General features: G+C 40.7%; 1 protein-coding gene across 1 annotated transcript; it reads left to right on the forward strand.

The window, feature by feature from the left end:
• LOC8062983 (trichohyalin) lies at nucleotides 10645–19481 on the forward strand. Its single transcript, XM_021445728.1, has 13 exons — nucleotides 10645–10873; nucleotides 11404–14357; nucleotides 14451–14484; nucleotides 15508–15584; nucleotides 16643–16702; nucleotides 16800–16910; nucleotides 17013–17090; nucleotides 17223–17303; nucleotides 17555–17744; nucleotides 17823–17996; nucleotides 18441–18553; nucleotides 18921–18951; nucleotides 19037–19481. Exons 1-13 carry the CDS (start codon nucleotides 10645–10647, stop codon nucleotides 19132–19134), a joined length of 4230 nt encoding a protein of 1409 aa, XP_021301403.1. The 3' UTR covers nucleotides 19135–19481.

The following is a 19883-nucleotide window of genomic DNA, read 5'->3' on the forward strand; positions in this document are numbered from 1 at the left end:
CAAGACAAGATAAATCTCTCTAGTCTGGAAACCAAGCCATGATTTTTAAGGTGTCGCCTAGGCGACAAGGCATTCATAGTGAGTAAGACGTCCATGATGCCTAGCCAAAAGTAGAGGAAAACAATAGAGAGAGGCTGTCGTGCAGCTGCCTCCTCGCTCATCCCTACCAGATCTGACGTTGCGCTAGGTCATCTATGGCGGAGATGGCGGTTGATCGAGATGGGGATCTAAAAGAGCAGCAACAAGAGGTCAGGAAGGAGCAGATGGCAAGCTAAACGGCTAAACGCACACTACCAAGAGGAGCGTGAGGGAGGGAGGGAGGGCGACATTGTACCCACGTGAGCCATGAGAGAGAAGATGTGACGACGTTACGCCCGCATGAAGGAGGGAGATGCGGCGGCGCTTCATCTCCCAGCGTCAAGTCGGGAGATGTAGGTGTGTTGCGCCTGTGTGAAGGAGGATGCGTGCGGCGGCGCTGCATGTGCGTCCGTGAGAAGTGAGATGAGAGATGACCTAAAAAGAGATAAGTACGTACTTGTGGGCTGCCTATTGGGCCGGACCAAGAACTTCTCTTTACATTTGCCTTTTTCTATTTGTTTCTTTTTTCTCTTTTATCTTGTCGATTATGTGTTGGTATTTTTCTATTTCTTAGAATGGTAAGGCATCATCTTGACTTGCCTTGTCTTATGGTCGTCTAGGCGTCGCCTAGATGGCTCAAATGAGTGGCTCGCCACGTCTCCTCTTATAACCCAAATATGAACCAAGCAAACCCAAAATGTCTTGGGTCTATTTAGGATATGATTGAATGTTGTTAAAGTTGTCGGTCTGGTTTCATGGGCTACATAAGAAAAGTCTGGTTGTGTCCGTGCATTTTGCAAGAAATATATTGTTTGGCTGATTTCATAAGTTGTCGGTCTGGTTTCGTGGGCTACATAAGAAAAGTCTGGTTGTGTCCGTGCATTTTGCAAGAAGTATATTGTTTGGCTGATTTCATAAGTTGCTTGAGATCTTAATTGAGCTATAAAATAATCCATACGCTTACCTTGTATGTTCATATGCTTATATTACCACCCCTTTTATTCTTCTTCACCATAAAAGAAAACAAGGTGAGGGTCACTCATGGAGTCAGCTGCAATAGCTGGGGAGATCAACAAAATGGCCATGTGAACCTAGATGAGTGTTGTTGCAGACTTACAGTCAGACTATGGAGAAACGTTTTCATCAAATACTTCAAAAGATTTTGCATGCAGTCAGAATCAGACATACTTTTTTGTGGCTGATGTTGATGCTGATTTGTTATGAAACAAAAAACACTACTCTAGAAAAGTACGTCTGATTTTTTTTCATATTTTGGTATTTTTCTATGAAAACAAACTAATTCATATGAAATGTATAAATTTTAGGGATAGTTAACTAATTATTATGAGAGTGGTGTTCAACTACGACATAATTAATGGGAGAACAGAAGGATCTACTCGTGCGAATCACTGTGTTGGGTGCCTATCTATGCTATATCTAAAAAAATATCTATTCTAACCGCAACAAAACATTATGATATATTTATATATTCAGGTTATAATTTTAGAAATAAAAGAACAATAGTGTTCCACATGATATTTAATCACCAAAATGACTTGAATGAGAAGGCACGTGAGAGGTGTCTCTAGAAAACACATATTGCTCGAGTGTATCTATATTACAATTTTCCCCTCTCATATGAACTATTGGGAAATTTCATTGCTCAAAAATGATATTAGATCACCTCCGTAACCACCAAAGAATGCTAAATCTATATAAAAACACAATTACTAGAGCAAAATAGTTAGTGCAATAAGTAATCTTACTACCACTATTTCGCCTAGCCTAATTCACCCAATACAAGCCTCTTAAACGATTCTAGTAGCGAGGTGATCTATCACTAAAGCACGCACAACCACGCAAGAGCCTAGCGACTAAACAAGCTACTCCTGGTGAGCTAAACAAGAAGAGCAACTAAAACTAGTTACTCTCTAGCCTCTACCCTATTAGAGCTAGCTACTACTGCACTAGAGAGCAACACAAAAGCAAACAACGACTATTCAAGTTATGCATATGAAATAAGAGCACAAGTGTAGAATTTGCAAATCACCAAAGGCAAAGGGGAAGACAAGATTTATCCCCGAGGTTCGGTTTGCTTATCGGCAACCTATGTCCTCACTGAGGTAAGTCTCTAGGTGAATAATCCACCCGACTTTCGACGATCTCATTTAAATCTCTCACACGCTGCTAACTCTATTCTTTGGTGCTCTCCAATGGGGTACCACCAGACATTTACAGTTACTCAGTTAGTACCCTATTCCATAATTAAATTAGCACAAGGCACCCTATTCTCCAGTGCCCCCTCCCCCCACACACAATAGGGCACGTGAAATTGTTGATGGATGACCAAAAAAATACCAATTCTCATTTTTTTACAAAGCGATTCAAATGTTCAACTCCAATGTGTTCCAACACGAACACCTTCGCCTTAGGCACTGAGTTAGCTTTTCAAAAATATCCTTCCCTTGCATCTCACAGTGTCACTAGGTTCAAGTTCAAACCTAGGCACTAGGTAACTATTTTGCATTCAATTATCCTCTGAATATTATGACTATCCATCTTAAACCTGACCATGCACTCTATTATGTCTTGGCCGATGAAATGAAAACCCCTAACATATACCTTTTGCTTTCGAGATTGTTTTCATCCCCTCTTCTTCTCTCCAAACGCGAGCTACTCCATATGGCATGATCATCCTCTCATCCATCTACAAGCCGTGCTCACCATCTCGATATGAACCCTAGGTCAATCACAACTTAATTAAAAGCATTAGTCCACTAGTTGTCATTCATTACCAAAACCAAACTTAAGGTTTTCACTCGCCCAACAAGCAATAGTCTCTTCAATAGCATAAAGGATCACTATCATGAGTGGAACTAGTTGGAGATAGAACAAACACATATCTGCATGATTAGTTTGAGCCTGAACACTCTAGGTGCAGTGAATATCAAGTTGTTTTGTTTGTGCGGAAATTTTGTGATATTCTGCGAAAGTTATGCAGAACAGCGTAGAGGTTTCGCACCTAGCTAATTTATGGCTATTTTTATTGAATTTTAAAATCGTCTATTCACCACTCTCTAGGTGTCATCGTGGTCCTTTCACAAACTAACAAAATTGCTTCATAGTGTTTAACAACATAGAGATATGTATATTGTAGAGTGTCAAATGCTAACAAAAGGGCTAACCAAAATTATCAACCAATACTCACAAATGTCGATGAATATTTCACTTAGTTAAAACATAATAAGAGTTGTTGATATAAATGTCACATGCTTACGGCCTTTTCATGTGAATAACCCATGGCATTTAACAACGCTATATAGTTGCACTATAGATAGTAGTGACAGATACTCATGGATAGACAAGCTATGACCCTCAAATTTTACTTTAAACAATATAGAGTTAACTACGGTCTAAGCAATATACAGTTGTATTATAGATACTCCTACAAGTTTCAAGGAACAGATTGGCCATAACTAGCAATCATTATTGGTTGCCAAATTCACACATATGCTCTTAGTGACAACTGACAACTTTTTCCATGCAGATCTCCACACTTTAGTTTAGCAATGGCAAAGAGGTCTACTATAGATACACATGTGCCAAATTTTCATCAAACAACAAACAACATTCATCAATACTATGACAACAATATTTAGTTGTACTTTTGACACAATTGTCAAATGCTTATGGAATAGCTCAGCAACAACTGGCAACCATTTTTTTCACAATTCTCCATCCAAATTGCCATGTGGTGATTGGCGATGGCAAAGAGCTGTAATGTAAAAAAGTGGCAAATGCTCATGAAAGGGCTAATGACAACTGTCATCCACTACGCTCCTATGTGAATTGTCATGTGTAGTTCGATGGCGATAGAGAGTTATAAATTATACATAACTGTCAAATGCACATGAAATGGATAATGACAGGTGGCAAAACTCTACTATATAACCGCGTGTAAAACATTCATGGAAATATAAAAATGTATTCCAACACATAAAAGTTTTTACAATATTTTAGTAAACATTTTTTAGTCTTTAATACTAGCACCCACCTAACATCTCCTTTGTTTTCCCTACCAAATTCCAATCAAGGCCTCCTTTGCAGGTAGCTGCACCTCACCAACCACTAAACAAATAACATCCAAAACCTCCTTTGTCGCCCACAAAATCCTCACCATGTAGCTAAGCACATACTCTGCTCACAATTATCCTTATCCTCTTCCTCTCCCTCTTATCCTCCCTCGGGTCTAGAGACGTGAAGTGGAGTAGGGATCCATCGGGACTTGGATTGGTTTCTTCTTTCGTTGGTAAGGACATATAGTTTCTACAAATTTATGTAATGGTCATAAGTTTAGATGTGATCTTCCCCTTTTATTTTACGTGGCCTTTTTGTTTTATGTGGATTGAGTTTGAATCTTTCTTGCTCTTTATTTGACTAGCCAAAGATTAGATCACTTATTAAGCCTTTTTGTCTAAAAACATGGTGGTTTCTCATCTTGATTGCTCATATTCCCATGCATGGCTTCGTTTTGTGCGTGGCCCCTAGCCTTGAGTGGATCACCAATATGGTTTAGGGATTGTGGTCTAGTTGGTGTATGACTTCCTAACTAGAGCTTGCACTACTTGCTTGATTTAAATGGTGGTTTAGTGATTATAACCTTCCTTGATTCGATATGGTTGCTTATCGTCACATGTTGTCCACTCGCTACTATAGTCAATGAGCGGCTATCGGCTGAGGCTAAGAAGATGAGGCGTGGCGGCTAGAAACAACTAGGGTTGGCTAAGGTCTTATTAGGGTTAGAAGAGATTGAGGAAGGAGTATATACGACACAGTGATACCTTGTTGGGCCGGGTGAAAGGTCCTAATATGGCTAGAGGGGGGGTGAATAGCCTATTTAAAAAATCTACAAACTCACTAGAGCAAGGAGTTAGTAAATAACAAAGCAAAGCTTTTTGCTCTAGCTCTAAAAGGGTGTTTGCAAGCCACCTACCCAACAATTCTAGTTGCTATGATCACTATGCACACAAGAACTAAGCTACACAAGGCAAAGTAAGCAACTAAACTAATTACACTAGTTTGCGGTAAGTAAAGGATAGGATGAGATATTTATACCACCGTGTAGGGGATGAACCAATCACCAATATAAACAATCAAGCACCGGAGAATGCCAATCAAACATAATTGAGACACCGATTTTTCTCCCGAGGTTCACGTGCTTGCGGGCACGCTACGTCCCCGTTGTGTCGACCAACACTTGGTGGTTCGGTGGCTAAGAGGTGTAGCACGAACCTCGTCCTCACTAGGACACCACGAGAACCTACCCACAAGTGAGGTAACTCAATGACACGAGCAATCCACTAGAGTTACCTTTCGGCTCTCCGCCGGGGAAGGTACAAGACCCCTCACAATCACCGGGAGATGGCCACGAACAATCAGCAACTCGTGCCAATCCTCCTCCGCTGCTCCAAACCGTCTAGGTGGCGACAGCCACCAAGAGTAACAAGAAAACCGCAGCCAAATCGATCCCCAAGTGCCACTAGATGCAATCACTCAAGCAAATGCACTTGGAATCACTCCCAATCTCACAAAGATGTTTAATCTATGAAGGAGATGAGTGGGAGGTGTTTGCTTAGGCTCACAAGGATGTCAAGTAGTCAAGAATGCCAAGAGAGTAAGCCCCAAGCCGGCCAAACATGTATTTATACCCCCTCAAGCAAATAGAGCCGTTGGCTCTTTCACTGGGCGAAATACGGGGTCACCGGACGCTCTTAAAGGGGCACCGGACGCTCAACACCAGCGTCCGGTGCTCCAACGTCAGCCGCGTGTCAGAGTCTAACGGTAACCTGCAGAGCACCGGACGCTGAGCAGGTTGACACCGGACGCGTCCGGTGCACACCGGACTCATGCGCAGAGAGCTCCGCAAACTCGCAGGGTCACCGGACGCACCCTCAGCGTCCGGTGCTCACCGGACCCATGCACAGAGAGGGTCGCAAAACGCCCGCACACCGGACGCTAACCACCGGACGCTCAAGCCAGCGTCCGGTGCCTATCGTCCGGTGCCTAACCCTAGCTGGGCTAGGCACTGTCTGCACCGGACGCTCAGACTTAGCGTCCGGTGCCTCAGTGGCCAGCGTCCGGTGAGTGTTTTCTCAGCGAGAAACACTCCCGCTACTTCTCCAAATTTCCCACCGGCGCAATAGAAAATATGCACTTCATTTTCTCGAAAAGCGCCGAATCCCGCCGAGCTTGCGAGGCGGGAGGGAGAGAGGAACCCATCCCCTCTCTACCCTTGAAACTCCACCTCCTTCTCAAAGTGTGCCAACACCACAACGTGTGTACCAACGAGCGTGCACGTGTGTTAGCATTTTCACATTCATTTTCTTTGAAGGAGTTAAGTTAGCTCATTAGGTTCTAAATGCATGCACATGAACAATGACACCTAGTGGCACTTGATAACCGCTTAGCCAAAGAATTCCTTTCTTTATAGTACGGCTATCTATCCTAAATGTGATCACACCCTCTATGGTGTCTTGATCACCAAAACCAAAACCCTAAGCAATACCTTTGCCTTGATCTCCATAGGGTTTTGTTTTTCTCTTTCTTCTTTTCCAAGTTGAGCACTTGATCATCTTGTGGTCATCACCATCATCACCATGATCATCACTTGCTCCATCACTTGGCATGTACTAACCTCATTAAGTCTACACACACTTAGTAAAGAGGTTAGTACTAGGGTTTCATCAATTATCCAAAACCAAACTAGGGCTTTCACCGGGCTACCGAACGGAGTGGCGGTCAGGTAGCAACTAAGAGGTTTTTAAGGCCACACCAGACTAAAAAAACTCTTGGCCCAAAAATACACCTCTAGCCCACCTAATTTATGGCTCTATAATAATTAATGACTTCTTTGGCTTATGGGTAGTGGTAGTGGTGCTAGCTAGAAATTGAATGACTGATTTGAGCATTTTGTGGCCCGGGGTGAAAAAAGTCTGGTTATTTTGAGCCAAAAAAATCACACCCACGACCGTCCCACTAGGCAGGTCAGGTCTAATTTTTCGAGCGGGACCTTAACCTAGGCGGGCTATTTCGTGCATTTATAGTATAAAATAGCAAAAACAATGTTTTTGAGTCGGGTTTGGATCAAGATTTTTTTTCTAGGCAATAGGATTTGTGCCCAGGCCCGTCCTATAAGGTTCGTGGGCGGGCTAAAACTTGGCAGGCTTGGGCCAGGCCATGGGCGGGCCTCAATTTGCACAGGCTTACTGAATGACCGCATCTAGCTTGGAAATTATTACATGTCTAAAAATATGATATCATGTATAGATCCGACGTAGATTGTTTCTTTTGGGTTAGGGCAGTGGCCTAGGATTAGGTCTAGATCTTATTAGGGTTTCATTTATTAGAGTCATTTTAGGGTCGTGCATAGTGACTAAGGCCTTGTTTAGTGTTGACGGTCCTTAATGCTCACATTTAACCGTCTACTAATCATGGAAAAAGACCTATATGCAACCAACATCCAAAACTTAGGGTTTTATCTAACAGAATTTCACGAGTTTTGATGTTTGTCTATTTATGCAGGGGGTTATAAGGAAACATGGAGGAAAGGCCCACACGTCGGGTTTACATAAAGATATTAACGTGTGCGGCAATTTTCTATTATCTAGAAGACTCCAGAAGCCACGGGAACGAATGGGACGCCAAGCGAGCTCGGGGACTGGGCGCCCGCCCTCCCCCCTTGGGCGCCCGCCCAGGTGTCTCGGCCAATCAGGCCCCGCCTCGCGGATCATGCTCCACCGACCTAAGGGATTAAGGAAAACCGTACGATTAAGGTTGGTTTGATCCGACGGCCCACATTTATTTGGAGGGGCTATATAAGTAGCCCCCTGGCCACTGGAGGAGATATCTCTTCTATAGAATCAAAGCTAGTGTTCAATTATTCATCCAAGTAGAGAGGATCCCTCTAGTTCATCTAGTTCTAGTTAGTTCTAGTTGTAATCTAGAAAATAGGTAGAGAGAAGAGGAGAACGGAGGAGGAGCCGAATCTGTCGGATCTTCCTCAACATTGTACTTTTGCAGCGACTGGTTCATTCTTCATCGTTCTCCAAGTTCTTCAATTCATAATTCCTGAGTTCTTTAATTACTTTTATTTACATCCAAGTTATTTATTGGATTCCCGCTTGCATTAAGTGCTCTAGTCTTTGCAACGCTAGAGTAGTAATTAATAGATTAGACATGGTGTTTAGTCTTGCAATTACCTAGAATTGCACCCAATCCTGCGGATTGTTGTGGTAGCCTAGGGTAGTGACAGCCCTAACGGTCGACGTATTCCACCCCGTTCGGATCAGTGTTTGTGTTTGTAGGACCGTAGTCAGAGCTTCCTAGCCCCCCTTCTCATCTCTTTCTGTGGTTAGTGTTCTGATGTTCCTAAATAAATAATCTTTAAAGTAATTCTTGATTCTTAGATCAACTAGAGAACTCTCAGGAAAGTTCCTCTCTTCCCACAAAAAATAATTATATAGTTATCCTTGGGCGATCTTGAATCTTAATTAGTACACTCACGTTCCCTGTGGAAAATCGATACTCTGGAATACTCCCGAGTGAAAGCTACATTAGTATCCGTGCGCTTGCAGATTTTTCTGTTTGCGTTTAAAATAGCCAACATTTAGTTCCAAAAAATTTTGCAAAATTTTTTAGATTCTCCGTCACATCAAATTTTTAGACGCATGCATAGAGTATTAAATATAGACGAAAATAAAAATTAATTGCACAGTTTGGTCGAAATTGACGAGACGAATCTTGTGAGTCTAATTAGTTCATGATTAGATAATATTTGTCAAATACAAACGAAACTACTACTATTCCTATTTTTGCAAAATTTTTTGGAACTAAACAAGGCCTCAAGAGAAATTAATTCAGCCAGTGAAAGAAGATGTATGTAGACAGTTGAATTAATTAGACCAGTGAGAGAAGCCGCATGTGTTTGAGAAAAGGTGAAAATAATTGTTCTTAGCTTAGATGACTTCGATTCATAGAATTTTTTTTTTGGTAAGATCACTTCGGTAAATAAATGGAGGGAGTAATTGCTTATGTAGTTATGTGGATGGGAAGAACATTTAACCCTAAAATTATGATCCAGCACGACCTCATTTCCCTCCATATTAAGGGTGGATAATGAGCCAAATCGGCTCGGCTTGACTCGTTTTAGTTCGTTAAGATAACGAACTAGCTCGGCTCGTCTTGTTATCTTAACGTGCTAGAAAGCCAGCTCAGCTCGACTCGATAAGCTCACGAGCGAGGTATAAAAAGTACATAAAATATAATATTTATATTTATCTAAAGCTTAAAAATATTAACAATACAATATAATATATCCAATAGTCTTAAGTCCAACAAAATATTTATATGATTTTTTCTCTAATATTGTAGCTCGTTTGGCTCACGAGCAACTCACGGATTGGCTCAAGTTTACTCATTATAGCTAATGAGCTAAAATTTTGGCTCGACTCGACTTGTTATCGTAATAAGACGAGCCGAGCTGAGGCGAACCAGCCACGAGTCATTTAGCCTTACTCCGTACCATGTGGCTGGCAATTTTTTTTTTCATTCCACGAAGCTGGCGAAATGGCAAGCGCTTACGCCCTTAAAGAAAAGAAATATAACAAATGATTATGCCAGTCTCAATGTATAATTTAATGACACAGTTAGCAAAACTATAAACTAAATAACCGAGCCATATGAGTTTTATGGGAATGAAACTCCTCTTTCATCTGATGAAACTCCTTCCTTTAATGACCCTGTCACGTCAGTAATTTTGCTTACGTAGCATTCTATTTAATATGCATGACACTTCCATGAAACATACATTAAGACTAGCCTTAGTTATTAGCATTTAAACGTGTTTGTTTTCATATTTATACATCTTTACTTGCCAAAAAAATCTCATAAGCTATCGATTTTGATTTTGGTCGTGTGACGGTTGAGATTCCTCTATGGGAAACAAGTTGTTTGGCAGGCCGCAAACCTAACAGCCGAGAGGTTGTTTGATTTATGGCCTCCTAAATAAGCTTTCTGTCAACGATCAATTCTGATCCTAATCGAAAATAAGCTTTCTGTGCGTGCTTGTTTTGCTGGGGCAACCAAACCTGCTTGTTTGCTTGAGGTCTTGTTTATTGGAGAAGAAATTTTTTTTAGATGTTATATTGGATTTTTTTAGATGTCAGAAGGAATTCGGATACTGATAAAAAAACTAATGACATAATTTGGCTAGAAACAGTTAGACAAATTTACTAAGCCTAATTAATTTATTATTAGCACATATAGTTGTATCACTCAAGATTAATTATGGATTAACTACACTTAAGAGATTCGTCTCGTGATTTCTAACTAAACTATATAATTAATTTATTTTTACTTATATTTAATATATATGTATATATATGTCCAAATATTCGATTTTGGAAACTTTTTGTTCGGAACTATACAAGGCCACACCTGGCTGACGGGATTGACGTGCGTGACGTGTCACGTGCCTGGCCGGCACCAATCAAAACACAGCCATCAGCCATGCCGCTCCTGGCCAAGGCAAAGTTTTATACAGAAGAAAAAAAAACTCGTAAAAGGAAAAAACCCAGAGAACCCTCCGAGGGCCCCGTCTGCGTTCACCCCCAGAAAACCCCGCGTTCACCACTGCCGTTTCGTCGCTCTCTCGTCGCCGACAACCGGGCGACCGCCACCGCACCCCTACGGCAGGTGCCCAGGTCCGGGCGATTTGCCGGCGACGAGCAGCCACCAGGTATCGGCACGGCACCCCTTCTCTTCCCTTTCTACTGTGCGAAACCGAGCACCCGAACCCTAGCTTGAAGCTATCTGGATGCTTGTGTTCGGATCCGATCTAGTACTTACAAGTTTATACATTCATTCTTTCATTATGCTTACACGTACGATGGTGTTCGTGCTCAATGGTTTAGCCGATCTGTATCATGCATTAAAAAGTAATCAAGTTGGCCAATCATACTTACCTATCGGGGAGTGTGGTTAATCATCTGATGATTTTGGAAATATTTAGCATTCTTTGCGGTTAATCAAGACAATGTACGATCTTTCTTATGACTTTACACTCTTTGTTATGTTTTACAGTATCTACCTTTTTGTATTGTAGCTCATACACAGTTGTTTTCTGTAAAGCCTTTTCTTTCCCCTTTTAGCAGTCCCTTTATAACATTTAACAATGTGTGTGTGTGTGTGTGTGTGTGTGTGTGTGTGTGTGTGTGTTTTCCATTGCTTACACTTTTGATGACATTTTTCTGCATTTTCCTGGAGCAGATAGAGGATTGTGGCCAATCAAGATGTCTGGGGAAAACCCAGCGACAGCAGCAGAGGATCCACCTCCATTGACGGATGGAGAATCTGCTGCTTCAGAGAAGAATGATGCTGAGAAGTATGGCTCTGAAGAGAGTAGGGAAGTGGCAGTGACTAGCAATGATGCCAATGAAGTGAAGAGTGGCTGTGAAAATGGCACAGAGTGTGCGGCAGATGAGGGCGCAAATATTGTGGAGACCGATGATACGAACGAAGCCAATTCAGGTTCTGCTAATGTGGTTGGTGATGTGGATGTTCAAATGGTTGACACACAGCATGAAGCCATAATTGAAGGTGTGGATGTTAAAATGGTCGATACACAGCGTGAAGCCAATATTGAAGCTGTGGATGTTAAAATGGTCAAGACACAGCATGAAGCCAGTATTGAAGCTGTGGATGTTAGAATGATCGCGACACAGCATGAAGTCAGTATTGAAGCTGTGGATGTTAAAATGGTCGGGACACAGCATGAAGCCAATATTGAAGCTGTGGATGTTAAAATGGTCGAGACAAAGCATGAACCCAATATTGAAGCTGAGGATGGTGAAATGGTTGACACAAAACATGAAGCCGTTGTTGAAGTTGAGGTTGTGAAAATGGTTGATACGCAACATGAAGCCAACATTGAAGCTAAGGATGTGAAAATGGTTGACACACAAGTTGTGAAAATGGTTGACACACAGCATGAAGCCAGTTTTGATCCTGGGGAAGATGTGTGTCAAGTTAAGGAGGGACTGAATGGGGATAATCAGTATGCCAAGGCATCAGAAGGTGAGGACACCAAGATGATTGAAGCAAATGCTGATACTAGGAATTCCGAGGCACAAGAAAATAGGAAGCCAGAAAAGGAAGGCAATGCAGAAGAGAAGACAAATCATGCCAATGACATTGAAATGGCTGAGAAGGAAGATAAGGAGGGAAAGAATGAGGATAGTCAGGATGCCAAGGTAGCTGAAGCTGATGAAATGAACATGGTCGAAGCAAAGGTTGATGCTAGAAATGCAGAGGCTCAAGGAAATGGGAAGAAGGAAGAAATGGAGGACAAGATGGAAGAGAAGGGAAACAATGCCAATATTGAAGATGATGTGAAAACTTTTGGCAACGAAGATGCATGCCAGAAGGAAGTCAAGGTGGGAAATAATGAGGATAGGCAAGATGCCAGGGCATCAGAAGGTGATGAAATCAAGATGGTTGAAGCAAAGACTGATGCTGGACATGCTGAGGTAGAAGGAAATGAGAAGAAGGAAGACAAAGCTGGCCAGACTGAAGAGAAGAAAAATAATGCCACTACTGAAACTGAGGAGTTAAAAGTGCCTGACAAGGAATATGCATGTGAAGAGGAAGATAACAATTTAAAGAATGAGGGTATTCATGATGGCAAGGCAGCAGATGGTGAGGACATGAGGAGTGTTGAAGGAAAGATTGATGCTGAAATTGCAGAGGTAATAGAAAGTAGGAAAAATGGAGAAGTGGAGTTCAAGGCTGAACAGAAGAAAAATGATGGCAATATTGAAGCTGAGAATGTGATAATAGTTGACAAGGGAAATGCATGTCAAACAGAAGATAAGGTGAGAAAAAATGATGATAGTCAGGATGCCAACCGAGCAGAATGTGAGAACATCAAGACGGTTGAAGCAAAGAGTGATGCTGGAAATGCAGCGGTAAAGGAAAATGAGAGGAAGGAAACAAAGGAGGAGCATAATGAAGAGAAGGAAAATGTTGTCAATGTTCAAGCTGATGATGTGAACATTGTCGACAAGGAAGATGCATGTCGGAAGGAAGACAAGGAATTTAAGACTGAGGATAGTCATGGTGCCAAGGCAGCAGTAGGCAGGGAAACTATGATGGCTGAATCAAAGTCTGCGGCTGTACATGCAGAGGTTAAAGAAAATGGACAGAAGGAAGAAGGTGGGAACAGGACTGAAGAGAAACAAATCATATGCATGGAGAAACAAGACGAAGATAAGATGGTGCCAGCAGAAGTAGATAAACTAGAACTGGACAATAGAGAACAGATTGGTGTGGAAATGCAAGATGGGTTGAAAGAGGAAGAAAAAAGTGGTTTTGATAAGCATGAAGTGAGTGATAGAGAAGAAAGTGTTGAGGAGAGTCAGCAGGAACTGAAAGGGGAGGCAAAAGGTAATGTGGGCAAGCAAGAAGTGGATGATAGAGAACAAAATACCAAGGAGAAGCAGGACGGATTGGAAGAGGTAGAAAGAGTTCTTTCTAGCAAGGATGAGGCAGCAAAAAATGAACAAGAGGGAGCTGCTGAGGAGCATGAGGGAGAGAAATGGGACAGAAATGTTGCTGCTGAGAAGAAAGAGGAAGAGAAACAAGATGCCAAGCTGACTGCTGAGGAAAAGGACAAAACACATGATGGAAAAGTGGCTGCTGAGAAGCAAGAGGAAGAGGAAGAGGAAGTGAACGAAAACGTAACTTCTGAGAAGAATGAAGTGGGTGTGATTGAAAGGGGAGTTTTTGAGAAGGATGATGAAATGGAAACAAAGGGAAACACTACTGCTGGTAAACAAGAGGGAAAGAAAGACAATCAAATAGATGATATATGTAAACATGAGGGACAAAATAAAGGGACCAAACGAGCAAATGCTGACATAGAAGAGGCAGAAAATGGAAGCGTGTCTAATAAAAAAGAGAAGGATGGCGAGGCGACAGTGGAACAAGCTGGCGAGTCAGACATGGAAGAGAATAAGAATGGAGAACCAAAGAGCAAGAAGGCAAGGATTGATACAGAAAAGGACCATGGAAAGGATAAGAAACAAGATGGTTCTAAGTCTAGGGAAGCCAAGAACTTGTTGAGTACCCCAAGTCCTTATTCTCTTGATCGTCCGGCGCGTGCTAGGAAAACAGTGGAGAGGTTGGTTGAAGTGATTGAGAAGGAGCCACTTATTGTTGAGAAGGTTATATCCTCACAGACATCTTTTCCTATTTGATTCCGTTGTCAACTGTCATACTGTGCCATTTCATAATGCTTTATAAACATGTCAATGCAGGGTCGTGGCACACCTTTGAAGAATATACCTGGCGGTGCGGAACTATGTCGCAATATCTTTCTATTTTTTGTTTCGTAAACACTGCATTTTGCACCCTTACAATCTAACCTGAGGCATATAAATATGTTTTTGGTACATGAAACCTAAGATGACCTCATAATGCCATCTTTCTTTAACTATATATTGTGGTATAGTATGCTATGAAGTATATGATTCTTGGTGAAACCAATGGCCCTGTTAAAGTGTGTATCTCCGGGGGTTTCCATCTTCTACATTTTTTTTGGTGCCTGCAATTTTCTTAACAATTACAACTTCATGGCCTTAATCTGATTAGGAAACAAACGATTTTGTTCACATGGCATGGTAACCTACTCCCTCCTGTCCTAACACAATCTCTAAGTATGTCTTTGACAGCCACCATCTTTTCAGAATATATGCGTAAAATCCAGGATGAGATTATGAAAGTATCTTTGAAGACAAATCTACACTTCTGACTTTCTTGTTTCCAAACTAACGCCTTGTTTAGCTCCTTCGCAAAACCCAATTTTTTTTCAAGATTCTATGTCACATCGAATCTTTGGACACATGCATGAAGCATTAAATATAGATGAAAATAAAAACTAATTACACAGTTTATCTGTAATTTGCGAGACGAATCTTTTAAGCCTAGTTAGTCTATAATTGAACAATATTTGTCACATACAAACGAAAGTGCTACAGTGGCCGTTTTCCAAAAAATTTTGGAACTAAACAAGTCTTAATATAGAAGTTATTGATACCTGATTTCAAAGTTTTCGAGACTGGTGTGGTGTGACTCTTATATTTTTGTATCTTTGACTTCGATTGACTATATCAGTTTCCTGTTTTGGAACTGCACCTTGTGCTTTCTCAGAATTTAAGTTTCTATATTGTTAGTGCCCTGGCAGAATTTTTGCATGTTGCAATGTTGCATTATCTCTATGTTGCAGTAGTGATTCTGCAGTTCAATGACCCGTAACATCAATTCTTTGTACATGTAAGTATATACTCTGCTGATTCAGATTTGAATATTTTGCAGTTGCGAAGAGAATATCAAATAAACAACCTGCCGAGCTTAAGCTTCTCCATCAAATCCTTTTTGGGAGGTTTGGGAAGGTAATTTAAAATATAAATGTTGCGCTTTTAAAATGACTCATGTTCTGTTGTGGGATTTTTCTAGACTTCAGTTAATCATTTCATCTGAGACAGTTAAAAACATAGTAACATCTCTGACGAGGTCATCGTAGCTCTTTGGAAAGAATATGTTATATTGAACGATTCCATGTCTGTGGACCATGAATACATAATTCACCTGGCCTAAGTGACATTCTCAGTAACTTGTATAGTTCATGCCTTATGAGTTAGGACCAAGGCGCACAAATGAAAATATCTGCAGGTAATCTGGAACTTTGCTATGTTGATATACCTATTTGTAGGCTTTTACTTGAACTTAGGTTTAATCCTATGCAACAATCTGTTTTAGATTAGCATCTTACTTCCTTTGATAAGCTAGCCTGTCTAAACCGGTCTTGCTAATCAATGTTATCAAGTTGTCCGACTCTTCATGATTCGCGATTAGTCAGGCTGACCGGTGACATGATGATCAACTATGCACTACGATTAGTCACGATCAGTCGCAATTAATCACAATTAGTCACCATTAGCTGGGGTGATCGGCACCATGGTGACTAGGATCGATTAGACGATTTGATAACATTGTTGCTAATAAATGGAGTACTTACAGGATGAACAAAATGATTAATGTGGTTTTTTACTTTACATGTTGGCAGATACACCTTATTAGTCTTTTTTCTGGGGTTTGGTTTTGTCACTGGCTCACTGCTTCTGGCTTTTGACCGAAACACTTGTAAAATTTCAAGTTATGAGGCTACCTTTGAAAATTGGAAGTCTGGGATATAAATTAGGTGCAAATTAGTAGCCTCTTGGTATACATTTTGTTAAAAAGAAGGTCCAGGAATGTGAACCAGCTCAACTGAAGCTAGAGTCCCAAAAACCAGTGTACATTTATATACAGAGGGATTACTTGCTTCAAGTTTAACTCGTGTTTTTCATTTGTTGTTTTATCACAGTTGAATTCTGCACAAATTGTCATTGATGCTAAAGCTTCATTCCAAGATTCTTTCTAATATACTTATCCTGACAAATTGTTACAGGCTGTTGATTTCAAAAGCCATATACTTGAGTTCTCTGGATTTCTGTGGCATGATAGTGATGTAAGCATCATTGTTTTTCCCCCAAATTTCACAGATCAGTAGTTGCACTATTTATCTGAGATTATTATTTTAACTTTGGCGGCTCTCTTTCTTGTAGAAAAAGCATAGAGCCAAGGCCAAGGAGAAGCTTGACAAATGTTCGATAGAAACATTATTGGATCTCTGCAATCTGCTTGTTATTCCAGTTTCAAGGTTAAATAGTACAAAGGTTGATGAATATCTTTTATCTTGCTTACTTAACTTGAATCAGAGTGCAGCATGAATGCATGATGCAATTTCGGTTTTTTCTGTAACTGAGTTACCCATGCAGGATAACATTGTGGCGAAGCTGCTGGATTTCATTGCTGAGCCCCGCGCTAAGGACGATTCTACACTTTCTGATGATCAGGTAAATCTGTGGCTACAATGGGTATGCACTTTCTGAGATTTATTTATGGATTCCAACAACAATGAACAAAACGTTTGCTTCAGTGTTTCTTCCTTTACTTATCTCCATGTTTTACACTTCTGTACTGTGCAGGGATCAAATTCTAGGAAGCGCAAACGAGAAGTGGGGAGTGCAACTAAGAATCCAGAAGACACACACAAGAGATCTAGGAAGGTAACATCTTGTATTGGTGTGACACAATCTATTTAATCACAGTTCTTTGCCATTAACTTGAAAGAAGCTTTACATATTTACCTTCTGTTAATTTCTAGTTTGTTTCATATTGCATGGAAGTTTTACATGTGCAATTGCTGCTGTACAACCAGATACTTGATAATTCCAAACTGTAATGATCAGTGATATCTGTTACTGTAGCTATCACCCTTTTTGTGACTCACTCTTATTTGCCCTTTGTGTGACACCAGAAACTTGATGATGAACATACTTCACGCAAAAGGTGGCAGAAATATTACGAGTCAGAATCTGATGAAGATGCTGAAGAAGGGCATGAAGAGGATGATCACATGAAGTCTGCTAGTGAGGAAAACAAAGATGATGGTGAAGAAGTTGATAGTGAGCAGGAAGATAGATATGGCCGGCGAAAAGTAAAGGCAGGTAAGAAGTCTGTAGATGGAAAAGGATCTACAGCTAAAACTAAAAGGAAGGCAATCACAGGGATTTCTCCAAAGACAGCTCCTGTAGGTACATTGAGCAAGTGTTCGAGCAGAGTTTCATCATCGCCGAAAAGTTCTAAGGATAAGCAGAGGTCTGCTGTGGATTTAAACCTTGACTCTAGGAAGAGTAAACCCATTACGCCAAAGCACACAACAAATTCTGAAAAAGAGACCAATGAAAGAAGATCATCAGGTACGATTATCGCTTGACTGATTAGTCACTGTATGGTAATATCCATGATACCATAAATCATGCTTTCCTTTGATACATTGCTTATAGATGCAATATTTCTGCTTGCTATTCTGAACTTTCAAATTGTTGTGTTATGATGAATTATGATCAAGAGCTATATATTTTTCTGTATCTGTGAGAATACACAGTAGATTAATTGATATTTTTTGTCAGAAAGATGGTGAGACTAGTGAATTTTTATAATATAGTTTAAAATGACCTTCTGGTTTTATTCTTACTCTTACATTTATAACCTGCAGTTACTTTGGACATTCATCTTTTTTGTTGTTTGTATCCTTTGTAGTGGGACGGATATTTTACTACTCGTATCATGTCATTCATTCAACCCCCCCCCCCCCCCCCCCCCCCTCCTCCTCTAATGGTGTGCTCTACTGCTTTGTGTAGGGAAAGGGTCAACAAGCAAAGGGGAATCAGCAGAAGCAGAACAAGCTCTTCCCAGCAAGGATGAACTGCAAAAGATTATTGTTCAACTTCTTAAGAAGGCCGACTTTGACAAAGTGAGTTACAGTGTTTAGGCAGAGTAGCAATATGTATTCAGATATAATAGTATAAATGGACTACATCTCTTATAAATGAAATCAACCTTGGTTCATAAGAGAATTATAAGCTACTGTGAGTTGACTTAACTCTGAGTTGCATGTATAAAATGCATTTTCAGCCTGTGTTAGACTGGAACTTTGATTTACCCTATTTTCTGGTTTGTCTTCTTAGATCAGCATTTGGAATGCAGATTTACATTGCTTTTGCTGTCAGATTCCTCTTACTAGTTCCACTTTTGTTGCTTGTTGCCATAACCTTGTACTATCTTTCTTATATATAGTGTGATCCACATAGATCTAACTGATTCATTGATTCATTTTCCAGGTTACATTCAGTGACATTCTTAAGATGCTCGGTAAGCCTCTTAATGTCATGCGTCAGGATTTGAATTATTTTGCCAATGCTTAATGTTCTAAATTCTAGGAAACAAAATGTTACAGGTAAACGCTACAAGATGGACGTATCTTCAATGAAAGATACTGTGAAGTCCATAATTCTTGATGAGCTGGCCAAGTTAGCGGAGGCAGACGAGGACTAATTTGGAAATGAAGACCCTGGCAAGATGAAGTCAAAGCATCAAAGCATAGTATAGGATGAGGGCTGACAAGCTCGAGCCCAGTAGCTATAATGATTGTAACCATGTTAACTGTTGTTAACCGCGATGCCTTTGGTCAGTAACTTGCCCTGTTTTGGGAATGTAGGATGCTTTGCAGCTCTGATCTAACCAGTGGAGGTACATAAACTGCTGTGGTTGCCTGCGACGATTAGCTCCTGGTTCTTCTCTGAATGGATCCTGTTGGTTACTGGTTCTTTGTTCCTTGCATGCTCTTCGCAACTTTTTAAGTGAGGGTCATCTATGTGGTCAGTGGAGGCCCATTCTTTGTTCGTTGTATGCTTTGTTCCTTGAATATGTGATATTGCAGCCTAACCTGGTGTCGTGGTTGCATCACAAAGATAATCCAGCGGTCATGTTTGCATAACATAGGGTTCAAATTTGAAATTTGTCAGTGATGCTGACTTGGTCTTTGTTCTTTGCAATGCGTGCTTCTGATTTTCATTGTCCAAAAAACAGTAGGCACCACAAATAACAGGTGCTGTACCAAGTAATTCTAAGGTTACATTTCCACAGTGTTTTTTATTCTATTTTTCAGAAGGGCAGAGAGCCCAAGTGCACAGTTCAACTGAATCGTTAGTTGGCAGGGTGAATTACATCTAATAATCTGCAACAATTCAGACCTCGCACAACAGCAAGTAAGCCTCCTCCTTTACCCATTTCACCCTTCTGCT

This window comes from Sorghum bicolor, chromosome 1 (genome assembly GCF_000003195.3).
Source record: "Sorghum bicolor cultivar BTx623 chromosome 1, Sorghum_bicolor_NCBIv3, whole genome shotgun sequence".
Lineage (NCBI taxonomy): Eukaryota > Viridiplantae > Streptophyta > Magnoliopsida > Poales > Poaceae > Sorghum > Sorghum bicolor.

Coding starts and splice junctions, on each gene's coding strand:
- LOC8062983 (XM_021445728.1), top strand. CDS start 10,645: ATGCCGCTCCTGGCCAAGGCAAAGTTTTATACAGAAGAAAAAAAAACT. Junction 10,874..11,403: donor CGGCGACGAGCAGCCACCAG/GTATCGGCACGG, acceptor TTCCTGGAGCAG/ATAGAGGATTGTGGCCAATC. Junction 18,554..18,920: donor AGAAGGCCGACTTTGACAAA/GTGAGTTACAGT, acceptor TTCATTTTCCAG/GTTACATTCAGTGACATTCT.